Here is a 13,245-nt window from a genome sequence, read left to right as displayed (position 1 = left end):
AATGACTTATGTAACACAGTCACTGATTATCAGCTTTAGGGTTGCATTGTGTAATGCCAGCAAACACTAGATATTTTCATTTTCACATCTGAGTGTTTTCTGTTTTGGAAATAGAAGACATTTTGTTGTCATTTATCAGTATTTTCATTTATTAGAAATTTTTTATGTATCTTAGATCTATGGTCTTTTTAAATATCAACTAAGATAAAATTATTAAATATTTGTATTAAAATTTGCTCCTAAATTTTAGAACTTGATTTTACTGCTTTTCTTTGAATCTAAGACTTCAATTGTTGGACACACAAATATTTTAGGTACCACTAAACTTAACTTAATGAAAGAGCTCTTATGGAAACTTAGGTATACATTTTTATCACATAACATCCTTTTACTTTCATAAAAAGAAAAATATAAGCAAATTGAATTGGTTAGGTCTTTCTAAAACTTCTTCATAACCAAGATATGAAGCTTCTAAATCACTTTAGAGTTATTAGTTTCTGGGTTTCTTTTTTTGCAGACAGTACTGCCTTATATGCCATTAAATGTGTTGGTGATGAAACATTTCTTAAAACAAGCCATAAAAGAAGTAAAAACTACTGGTGGCTTGGCTCTGAGGTTGGCTTTGCAAACATTTCCAGCTAGCCCCCTTTTAATGCCTGCTTTGGGAATATTTTTGAACTTACCAGATTTACTACCTTCTTATAATCACTTGGTTCCCGGAAGTTAAAAGAGTAATTCACTAATGTCATTGGATTTTCTTCCAAATGATTCTGCAAGTTTTGAAATTTCTGCATGTGTAAGCATTGACAACCATGTCACAGTTTCTGCCTGACTAATAGCAATTGAAAGTTGCCAGTCAATGTAAAACACACCCTGTTTCAATGATCTTAAAATTGTGAAAGAAGAACAAAACTATAATACTTTTACAACTGTGTTTCACTTAATTTACAATGAAAACATTGGGATTTTAGTATCTATTTTGAACTGGGTATATGAACGCTGAAGAACAAATTGTTTGGTTGTGGTCTATGTATTTAGAATATTTTTGTGTAAATATTTTAGGCTAATTTAGAAACCCCATAAATATCTTTATTATTTTGGAATGGCAACTGCCTTTAAAATAAAAATCATCTTAGAAGCTTGTGTTTGCTAACCATGTTAGAAAAGACAAATGGCATTGCATTTCCAATTTTCCTTTGGTTCTAGATGTAGTCATTGTAGAAGGGGGTTTGCCAAAAAGGGAAGAGTTGGGCGAAGCTATAGCTTGTGTGGTTATTTCTACCCAGCTTAGAGTGCCATCACATCAGAGACATAGCAGAAAGAAGGTCCCAGGTCCCAGATCCCCAATCTTAGGACCCACATATAGCCTAACCATTCCATATGTGAGTGGAAGCATCGAGTAGCTTTTTATTGCATTTCTGATCTCTGACTATATTGAATTGAATATAAATTCCGTTATTCTTCTTATTGTTGTTCTCTTTGAATTTTGGCCAAAATCTGATTACTAGTGAAATTGGTAAACATGCTGAGAATGAGCTACTATAGACAGGAATGGTGATGGCCATAGCGTGTCCAAAGCAGCGTAAACAAGCAGAGCTGCTCTAGAAACTCCCGTGCTGAAGAACCCTGGTGCAGATCTGGCTGAGGATGGACTTGTCTTGACTCTGGCTCTTGCCATATATGCAGAGCATGGCTGACCACCAGGGCCAGAGGACTGCTTTTACTTGTCACAGTTGTATCATGGTTACATAGGCACAGACACAAGTCTGATGGAATTTGTTGCTCGGGGGCATTATGCTTTTGAACTCTGCACTTTTCCAAATCTTAAAACTTAGAACATTGCCATGTGTGCCATATTACTTTGCATTAATGCTCTTCATCTTTTAACTCATTTGCATCAGCATGCAATAGCATTAACAGAACAAAATTCTTTTAATCTTCAATCTGCCATGCTTAATGCTCATCTTTATGGCCCCTTATTGTGATATCCATCTTCTTACAGGTCATTGAGCCAAGGCAGCACAAGCTCAAACATGCTAGATGTTCAAGGAGGTGCTCACAAAAAAAGGGCACGCCGCAGCTCTCTGCTTAATGCTAAGAAGCTATATGAGGATGCCCAGATGGCAAGGAAAGTAAAGCAGTATCTTTCTAGTCTGGATATAGAGACAGATGAGGAGAAGTTCCAGATGATGTCATTGCAGCTGGAGCCTGCATATGGTACCTGTGAGTATAAGTTCTCTCTTATGTGACACTAAATAGCACAATAAAATAGAAATTTATTTCTCAAGAGTTACACCAGCATCCCAAGAAACTTAACTTGGCTCACAGAAGACCACTGATGTAGCCCGTGCATCACACTGTCCTGTTAGATACTGAATCTCACTTAGTCTTGAGGGATACGTAGTTCATCTTTAAAAAGCATTATAAAGTCATAAAAATTGGAACATTAGACTGGAGCCCTTCTGTTTAAGAACATTTTTACCTTTATCCTTAAATTAAGAGTATAAATGAATGAAATTTTTACCTTTTTAAAAATTTCGCAAATGTACAGGACAAACAAACAGAAACTCATGGACGTGGAATATAGACTAGTGGTTACCGGAGGGTAGGGGATCGGGGAGGAAGGAGTAGGTAGATAGTTAAAAGGGATCAAATATAGGGGGGGTAGGGGGAGGGCGAAATGGGTAAAGAGGATCAAATATATGGTAGCTGAAGGAAACTGGACTCTGAGTGGTAAACACAATAGAATATACAGATGTCAAATTATAATGTACACCTGAAAATTATATAATTTTATTAACCAATGTTACCCCAATAAATTTATAAATAAATAAATAGAAAAATTTCACAGATAGTATTTACCAGTTAGAAAATACAAGAAATGTAATTAAAACACTGTTAGAGATAATAGCTATATTAAGGTGTCAGTGAATAAGGTAAAACAAGAAAAATCAGGCACATTCTGATTTGTTAACATAAAAAATATGCTGGGCAAAAGAGAACCTATTAGTATTAACTTTTTAAAATTAAATAAAAAATGGAACGTATGTGTGTCTGAGTTAAGGAAATGATGAGTTATAAAAGCAAAAATCAAAGACGATAAAATGTATCATAACAAAATAAAGATGGTTATTCTTAAATTATAAGTGAATGATATGTGTGTGTACCAATAGGAAGCATAGAACTTGGTAAAATGTTGACAGAATAAAGAGGGAGAAGGTTTAGATTTACTATTTCTGTGTTTCTAATTGATAGGAGAAAATGGTAACCATCATAGGTTTACTCTGAAATTGATAAATGGCATGGTATTTGCATAGTAATTGAAAAAGTATGTCAATGGAGTAGAAAAGAGAAAGTGGAAATACAACCAAATACTGATTTAAAAATTTCAGATGTGATAATGAATTTTAAAATATAGGGTAACAAGCCATTTAGTAAAGCTAGTTATAAAAACGATATCTTAAACACTTATACCAATAGGAAATGGAATGGATTGTAATGGAAGGAGCACCTATGAGGGATGGACACACAGTTTGAGTCTCATTTATTGCCACTTGAACAAGGTTCTCTTCATCTGAGATCTGTTTTCCCAAATGTAAAACTCAAGCAAGGGTCTGGAGTAGGTTTTATCCCTGAGATTTTTTCTACATTGAACCTATTAAATTAGGAGAAAGAAATAAAATAATAAAAGCTAACAATAAGAGCTTTTGGTATGCCAGCAACCATGGTAAGCACTTTATAAATAATGTCATTTATTCCTCACAGTATTCCAGTGAAATAATGCAGCCAAAAAACTGCTTATACAAAGATGTTACAGTGAAAAAGAAATCACACAGATACTAGGATGCTAGAGAATACTTAAGTCTATTGTTTCCATATCAATACGAGGAATAGTATCTGGCCATTAAAAATAATAAATGTGTGTAGACTTGGAAAATGTCTAGGAGAATTCCTTACCACACATGGACTATTAAGAATAGTGTCAGAGGAGAAAAAAAATGGCGTAGATGATAGAGGCTCTGTTCATTCCTCTAGCGACCAAATCAAAGTTGTGACAGAAACAAGGAGCAGCAGCAAAGAAAAATCACCCAGGATTTAGATGAACAAGCCATACAACTACAGAGAAATCCAAAAAAGCACCCTGCAATGGCAGAAGGTTTTACAGGGTGAGGGGACGGGGCGAGGATGCGGGCTGCGGCAGCAGCGGTCGCCTCTTAAAGGGGCTGATTTTTTCGGTGACGGAGCAGATTTTTGTGGTGACGGACCTGCTCACACTGAGCACCAGTGCCCATTTGGCTGCACACAGGGGACACCAGGGACTTACAGGGAGACATTGTCAGAGTGAGGGCCTAGGTGAGACTCGCTGGTACAGAAGTGCTGGGGGTATCTATTGTTCCCTGTCGAGCCCTTCCCCTTACCAGTGCACCCAACACGGTGCCGCCATAGCTGTGACATCATCAAACTGGATAACAGAGGTTACTCCACCCAGAGGATTTCCTGAAACCCCACCTGTTCCAATTTGCAGCCCCACCCAAGCCCCATCCAGGTGTATCCTCAGCGGAGTCAGGTGCTCCTTGTTGAGATGCACACTAGTGGAGGCAGCTGACCTCGGTTTCTGGTGTGGCCTTTTGAGGCAACTATAAGGACAGCATCTGTGGATTGCTTGCCGAATCTTAACAGGTGGCCCCGGAGGAGTAGAGGCGAGCTAAATTTGGCCTGCAGCTGAACCCTTCTCAGGACTGGAAGGTGCCACCGGACACCTACTTCACAAATCCACATTAATAAGACCGGGAGCCTTAGGAGCTTTGCTTCGTACATAGGCACGGAAAGGCAGCCAGAATGGGAAGACGAAGCAGAAATCATATGACAGAATAGAGCAGAGATCCAGATATAATGGAGTCAAGTAATCTAACGGATGCAGAGTTCAAAACACTGATTATAAAGATGCTCAATGAACTTTTGGGAAGTGTAGATAAATTCAGTGAGAACTTCAACAAAGGGATAAACATAAAAATGGACGTAGAAATTATAAAAGGGCACCAGTCTGAAATGAAGAACACATCTGAGATGAGAAGTATGTTAAATGGAATAAACAGAGTAAATGAGGATCACATGCCCTATCTAGAGGACAGGACAGCCAATCAGGACATTCGGTCAGAATGGCAAGAAAAAAGATGCCAAGACTATAAAAATAGTTTAAGGAGGATATGGGACACTGTTAAAGCTCCAAATATCTGTCTGATCGGCGTAACAAGAAAACCAAGATGTTGAACAGCTGTTTGAAGAAATAATGATGGAAAACTTCTCTAACCTGGTGAAAGAAATGGACATAAAACCCCAGGAAGCTCAGAGAATTCCAAAAATCAGGGATCCAAAGAGACCCACACCAAGACACATCATAATGAAAATGCCAAAGGTTAAATACAAAGAAAATATTAAAAGCAGCAAAAGAAAAATTATAAGGGAACACCCATACAACTGACAGCTGATTTTGCAAAAGAAACTGTGCAGGACAGAAGGGCTTAGCAAAAAATATTCAAAAAGATGAAGACCCAGGATATACAACCAAGAATAATTTATCCAGCAAAACTATCATTTAAAGTTGATGGACAGGTAAAGAGCTTCCCAGACAACAATAAACTGAAGGAGTTTATCACCACCAAGCCAGAATTACAGGAAATGTTGAAGGAATTTCTTTAAGAAGAAAAAACAAATATCAAAAACAGGAATAAAGAATGGTAACAACTACATTCCTATCAATAAGTACCTTAAACAGAAAAGAATTAAGTGCTCCATCCAAAAAATAGAGTGGCTGAAAGGATAAAAACAAGACCCCTACATATGAAAAGGGAATGGAAAAAGATATTGCTTTGATGAACCTAGGAGGTATTTAAGTCAGATAAAAAGATAAACACTATATGATTTCACTTATATGAAGAATTTAAGGAATAAAAAGAACAAACCAATCAAAAACAGACTCACAAATATGGTAATGGACAGAGGGGAGGGGGGTTGGGAGGCTGGGAGAATGGTGTCCTTCACTACATATTTAATATTGACTTAAAACATGAAGGGTTAAAGAAGTACAAATTATGGATGGTCATGGGGACAGGGAGCACGGCATAGGGAATGCAATTAGCATTAATACATTGACTAGGTGGAGGGTCAGGGGAGGGAGGGAGCAATTGGGATCATTTTACTAACTATATAGATGTCTAACCAATGTCTGCTATGCTTGAAACTAATTAAAATTTAAAGTTAAAAAATTATGAATGAAAAAGAATAGTGTCAGCTATATGACAATGGTACATGTCAAAAGTAAAGACTGACAGAGTATGTAGAATCTTTAACATTTATTCATGTTTTAAAGTTCAAAGCCATATACATATGTAACTTATTAAAGCACTGTGACCCTGCTTTGAGTGATCATCAAAACAAATTTTCCCAAGTAACTCAATATAGACTTTATTATCTTATGGTTACGTAGCACAGTTTGTCATTCCTGTTTTCATCTAGTAAAGGGTATTTGTCTTTTGTTGTCGCTATCTGCTTTTGTTTCTGAAATCTGATTTTGGATATTCAAGAACATAGAAATCTCTTTTCTATGATCAACGTTAAAATTTTGAGGCCCAGAACTATCCCACCTATCTAACTCTGTGTCCTGCCTCTCCCCACCCCACATGCACGTACCTGTATACCTTTGTCTTCTCACACCCACCCTGGACTTGTCTCTTTTTTCGTAACACTAAATGGTGTCCTTCACTACATATTTAATATTGACTTAAAACAAGAAAACCTATGGGTCTTTCTTAAACTGAGTTTTGTAAAGATTTAATTCAGTGCATGTTTCTTTAAATTGGTTTGCGAGTCTTTTGATTTCTGTTGCATAATTACTTTTTAAATGTTTAAATAATAACTATCTCAAATCCAAACAATAGTTGTAGAATTTGGTTCTTCCTAATAGGTCAGCATATATGTGGGCTTTGGCATTCATCTATGAACTCTTTCTTTATATTTTAGGTAGTCTCAATATTTTTCTTTGTACTGTAGCTTTTAATAAAATAAGATGTCAGTAGAGAATTCATTAGTGTTGACAGAAGGAGGAAAATGTGTTTCATGGCTGTTACCAAAAGATGGTAACATCTTGGATTCACTTAGTTGATGATCCACTGCATATTATCCCCCAGGAGTCCGTGTGTTTTGACTTTCTGAGATGTTCCCTAATTCTTACCACTTAAAATATGCTCTAGGCTCTCATAATAAAAGCATAATAGCTAACTATTATAGCTGTGCTGTGACAGGGTAAACTTGCTAATTTTGCTTTTATCGTGGTGTTGAAAACAAATACATCATGGAGTTCTGGAAGTTGGACCTGCGTTAAAACCATTCTGAATAACCGAAGAATTAAAAGTGCTACCTGAAAGAAGTCCCCCCCACCCCACACTCTTAGTAGTACAGCATTGATTTTATACAAGGGAGCAGCTTTTTCTTTCTTAAGTCAGAGTTCTCTGTTTTTAATTCAGACATTCACTTCCAGATATTCTATCTCTCTGGTATTTCTTTGTATGACTGTTGAAATAGTTATTCATTCAGCAAATACCTATTAAGCATCTGTTTTCTATCGGTCACTGGACATATAGCAAGATAGTAGTAGACAAGATATACAGACAGTCTTTACTCTCACAATAGTTAATCTAGTGAGGGGCAGAAACATTAATTGATTAACAGATAATTGATTTCTTACAAACAGTTATCAGCTCTGTGAAGGGAAGATACAGGATGCCTTGAGAAAGTCAAACAAATCGGATCTAGTTGGTGCAGAGTGTGGGATCTTAGGGAAGCTAACAACGGGCCATTGCTAGGTCATGCAGGGCCTCTTGGGCCTTGTTTCAGGGATTTGGATCTTCATCCTGAGAATAGTGGCAAGTCACCTAAAGGTTTGTGCAGGACATTTGAAGAAGGAAAGTGATATGATCAGCTTTTCATGTTGGAAAAGTCATGTGGCTGTCATATGGAGACTGGCTCGAAGGCATGCTAGAAGTAACACAGTGAGGGGAGTGTTTGGCAGTATAGGTGAGAGGATGTTAGCTTTTCCAGGCGCAGGTGCTTTAGGAGCTGCATGCTTTGGTATAGACATGGCCCAGTCCTAAAACACACCATGCACAGCCAGTTCCGAAAATGGCATCAAGAAACCCCAGTCACAAAGATAGGAGTCTCTTAAGAGAGTGGACCCCAAGTTCTTGAGGAACATGTGCCGTGCCAGATAGCACAACAGTAAGGGCCTGAAGAAGATGGAGGGCAACAACATCAAGGCCATGAGTGCACATACCGTAACTGTCAAGGCCTCCGTAAGCCCAAGATCCCAAAGGGCAGAAGCTGCTAGCTCAGTTGACCTGCCTGTTTTGATCACCCCAAGCTCAGAAAACATGCTCATGCCTGCATTGCCAAGGGTCTCAGGCTCTGCCAGCTAAAGGGCAAGGCTGCAGCTGCGGCTCCCAGGGTGCCCAGGCCCCCCACGAAGGCTCCAGAGAAGGGGAGAATGGATGTGAGCCCTGGACTGCTCTCTGTGGGACTGGTGCCCTTCTGTGCTGTTTGTACAAATCTGAAGCAGGAACTGTCCCACAAAAGCATAGATGAGAGGATGTTAACTTGGCCTTCAGGATGATGGTAGAGGTGGAGCTAATTAAGGTAATGGAGTCAAAAAGTATTTAGGAAATAAAATCAACAACTTTATAAATATTTTAGAGATAACATTTTGTAATACTTATATGAAGTTATATTTTAGGAAATTAATCTATTTGTGTTTAAAAAGGTGTTTTTTATGCACCCTTTTAAAGTTTTTTTTTATCTTTCAATTACAGTTGACATACAATATTAGTTTCAGGTGTACAACATAGTAATTAGCCATTTATATAACTTATGAAGTGGTCACCCCGATAAGTCTACTACCCGTCTGACACCATACATAGTTATTATAATTTTATTAACTATATGTATTATGCTGTACTTTACATCCCCATAACTGTTTTGTAACTACCAATTTGTATCTCTTAATCTCTTCCCCTTTTTCACCCACTCCCAATCTGGCAACTATCAAAATGTTCTCTGCATCTATGAGTTTGTTTCTCTTTTGTTTACTTTGTTTTTGTTTATGGTATATGTCTTTGACTTATTTCACTTAGCATAATACCCTCTAGGTCCATCCATGTTATTGCAAATGGCAAAATTTCATTCTTTTTTTTTTGACTAATACTCCATCGTATATTTTGTACCACTTCTTTATTTATTCATCTATTGGTGGACTCTTAGGTTACTTCTATATTTCAGTTATTGTAAATAATGCTGCAGTGAACATAGGGATACATACATACTTTTGAATTAGTTTTTTGGGTTTCTTCAGATAAATATTCAGAAGTGGAATTTCTGGGTCCTTCTGTATCTCTTGTTATAGCCTTTGTTTTAAAGTCTGTTTTGTCTCATATAAGTATTGCTATCCCAGCCTTTTTTGTGTTTCCATTTTCATGAAATTTTCTATCCCTTTACGTTTATTCTGTGTGTGTCTTTCAATCTGAAGTGGGTCTCTTATAGGCAACATATGTATGAGCCTTGTTTTCTTATTCATTCAGCCACTCTCTGTCTTTTCATTGGAGCATTTACTCCATTTACATTTAAAGTAATTGTTAATACGTATGTAATTATTGCTATTTTATTAATTTTTTAATCTTTTTTTTTTCTTCTTTTTAAAGAAGTCCCTTTAACCTATCTTGTAACACTGGTTTAGAGATGCTGAACTCCTTTTGCTTTTTCTTGTCTGGCATAATGCAACCATTAATTATTGCAGCAGTAATAACCTTGCCTAAAAAAGTGCAGAATAAAGTGTTTCTTACCTTTTTTTTTTTTTTTTTTAGTGACCAAGAATTTAACTGAGAAAAAATCAGCCAAATTATCAGAAATGTCTCCAGTGCCTCTGCGGTCAGCTGGCCTGACAGCTAAAGCCCATTCACAGCAGCCCCACAGAGTGAGCCAGGTGCTGCAGGTGCCAGCTGTTAATTTGCACCCCATCAGGAAGAAGGGACAAGCAAAAGACCTTGGCACACTGAGTGAGTAGTCACAATTAATATCACATTAATTTAATTGAAATTTCCAGGGAAGTTAGAATGAAAAATAAATTGTAAATGTAAATGTTTAGATCAGCTGTTATAGTTTGTATAATATAATCATCACTCGTGAATCAAAAACTGTTTGATTTTGTATGTAGGTTTTGGATGATGCATACATATTTTAAATATTGACATTGGAATTCATATAACCATATCAACCAAAAACCTAATGGCAATAGACTTGAGTACCAAGGGCTTACTGTAGTCAAAGGTGCATCTATTGCAACCCGTGAGAACGAAGTTGCTTATTCTAAAGTGACTGTATGTTGGTTTTCATTAATGACCACTTCTCAAAACCTAGTTAGGAGACGAGGAGAAAGTGTAAAGTATATAAAGTACAGACCGTACTTTTTTTCCCTCTGTTAGGCCATGTAGACGTTATCAAAATTTTATTTGTTGTTTTAACTGTGTCATTATTTCAGTTTTCAGATGGGAAGCCAGATTAGATGGTTCTTAGCATTATTACTTAGCTCATGCATTATACATAGGACATATTCAGCAGAACTTTGTGAAATGTGAATTTAATTTGATTTTGTTTTGAGATCCAGAATTGAAAAGAAATTCCCACTCCTATCAGTCTGGTGATAACTTTAGTATAATGAGTTTGCTGTTATGCCCGGGGTCTGTACAGAACATATAAAAGAACAGAATGGGGGACAGCTTTTAGGTCAGGCGGAAGGAAGGTAGAGAAAGCTTCAGAGGAGGTTTTTTTGGAGATAACACTTAAGTAGAGTCTTAAAAGTTGATCAGGAAAGAAGTAATTAGGCAAAGATTCCAGAGAAGGAGCTACAGGCAGTTTGCTGCCTCTGAGTACAGAGCTGTAGGAACAGTGCTGAGACAGTAATTAAAGCTAACACTTATAGAGGACTTCCTGAGTGTCATACAGTTCTAAGTTCTTTTCTCACTTTATATATTATATCCATTTAATCTTTATAATAACCCTATAAGATAGGAACTATTCTCACTCTACAGAGGAAGCATAGAGGGTCTGAGTAACTGACATCACCAGTAAGTGTTGGAGCTCAGAGTTAAACCTAGGCTAACTGGCTCAAAGTCTTTTCTTTTAGCTACTATACTAAACAGCCACCCAGGATGAAGAGCCTTGAAGTCATAGGCATGCTGAAATTTTAACATGGCATGCTAAAGAAAGTTGTCAGTGGGAGCTATTGAAGAGATTTGAACAAGGGAAGGTTATGATCTAGTTTATGTTGGAGAAGGGCTATAGCAGGGAGGGCAGGAAGACTGGAGAGAGAGCATGAATGGGAAGCTGGTTCTCAGAGCCTGAAATAGTTTGGTGGCTAGTGAAAATGAAGAGAGAATTGGATGCAAAATTGGTGAAGTTGAAAAATATGCCCATAGGAGTGAGAAATGGGTTGAGTCTAGCTCTAGTTGCTTACTTAGATGTCATCACCCAAGATACAGTATTACTTGTACCAGGTAGCCCTCTTACCTCTTTCTGTAATATGGCCGTTATCTACGTGATAAATATATTTATATTAACATGGCACTTAATTAAAAGTAGTGTGAGTATGCTGCGATTTAAATTTTTTCACTGTCAAAGGACTGATTGTTACTATGCCAAATCTTCATCAGACTTGGGCTTGCTTTACTGGTTGAGAGTGGTGTCAGTAGCCATCACATTTCTTAGAGGAGATAAATGTAAAACTATGTATTGAAACCATTGCTAAGTTTGATCTGTGTTAAACGAGACCAGCTCCAGCTGTTGGACAAGAGCAGTACTAGAACTTTGCAGAAGTGTTCCCAGTGGGCTCCATACTATTTTTCTATAAATTCATGATTCTTTTTGTTGTCTACTTCTCTCCTGTAGTGTGAATTTAGTGGTCTTGAAAAGGGCTGGACTGGCAGCCCTGCAACCTCTTCTATATTCCCACAGCACAGATGCACCACAGGTAGTGACAGTGCCAACATCCCTACACTGCCCCTGCCACATGCCTCACCCTGACTTGGAGAGGCCACCTCTAGAGGGGAGGGAAGAGTTCGAATCCATGACTTCCAACGAGTGTGTCAATTGTGGGGAGTGCGACACTGTACTCAGACTATTAAATCTATTTCCCTTATGCCACAAAACAAACAAAAAACTATTATAATCTGGTTTGTGCTGACTGGCTGAATTTGAACAAATAACCTAGAGGTGAGAATCTCTGTATGCCATTACCCAGTCATTTAGTCCCCGTTTGTCATTGACACATTTCAGTTGACTACACTAGTCATTGTGCATCATGGCTTTAGTTATGTAGTAATTTAGGCAGCTACAGACCTTTTAATTGTGAAGTGATGTGTGTCTCTTTGGTTTTATTTTTAGGTACAAGTTTACCTCAGAAAGTTTTAGGAGCAACTGAAGAAATAAGTGGTAAGAAAAATACAGAAGACACTATTTCTGTGGCATCTTCCTTGCATTCTAGTCCTCCCGCATCTCCTCAAGGCTCCCCTCGCAAAGGTAGGACAGAACAGTTCAAGCTAGTTCTGGTTTTACCGAACAACACTTTGTAACACTTATATTGCTTTTCAAGTGTTAATAGAAAGTGTGAGGAAAGCATAACTCCTAATAATTTTCGAACTTTCATGTTTTGGATTGAATTACTCAGATGCTTTCCAGGATTGCTCATCATGTCGCTGGGACTCCTGTGTTCAAAATGTGGTCCTTCTTTGACAGATGACAAGCATAGATAAGAATGAAGGCAGAAATTTTGTTTTGTGCCTATTCTTGATATTCAAATTTCCAATTATTTAAACATTTCTGTGGACTATTTAAAAAGAAGAATTTCTACAAGGAATTGTTTTTAACCAACAACAAAAATTAGGGAGAAAAGCAAATATTTAGGTTGATGCATTCCTTTCTTCAGTAATTGAGTATTGCCTTTTTATTAATCAGTATTTAAAATAACCTATACCCTTACATTTCTACTTAAATGTAACCTCTTTAGGTGAAAAATCTTAATTCACCCTTGTTCATTTATGTTTGATTCTGTAATTCAGACTGAAGCTTTTCCGTAATCCAGACTGACTCACCTGTGCAGTGTGCACAGAGCTGCCATTTATGTTAGCTGCACAGGTAGCTTTCTAA

At 37.3% G+C, this 13,245-nt stretch overlaps 1 protein-coding gene across 7 annotated transcripts in view; it reads left to right on the top strand.

The window, feature by feature from the left end:
* RAPGEF6 (Rap guanine nucleotide exchange factor 6) overlaps positions 1-13,245 on the top strand; it is a 151,799-nt gene that overhangs the window by 125,282 nt on the left and 13,272 nt on the right. For 5 of the 7 annotated variants that reach the window (XM_011362262.2, XM_011362260.2, XM_011362259.2 and 2 more), the window contains 3 exons: positions 2,003-2,223; positions 9,909-10,100; positions 12,484-12,618. In XM_011362262.2, the coding sequence (XP_011360564.1) occupies positions 2,003-2,223; positions 9,909-10,100; positions 12,484-12,618 (548 nt within the window). The remainder of the gene's footprint in view (positions 1-2,002; positions 2,224-9,908; positions 10,101-12,483; positions 12,619-13,245) is intronic. The other 2 variants (XM_011362261.2, XM_023531893.1) reach the window with 1 other exon arrangement.

The sequence above is a fragment of the Pteropus vampyrus genome, unplaced genomic scaffold, assembly GCF_000151845.1.
Source record: "Pteropus vampyrus isolate Shadow unplaced genomic scaffold, Pvam_2.0 Scaffold74, whole genome shotgun sequence".
Classification (NCBI taxonomy): Eukaryota; Metazoa; Chordata; class Mammalia; order Chiroptera; family Pteropodidae; genus Pteropus; species Pteropus vampyrus.
This window is presented reverse-complemented; position numbering and strand designations above follow the sequence as displayed.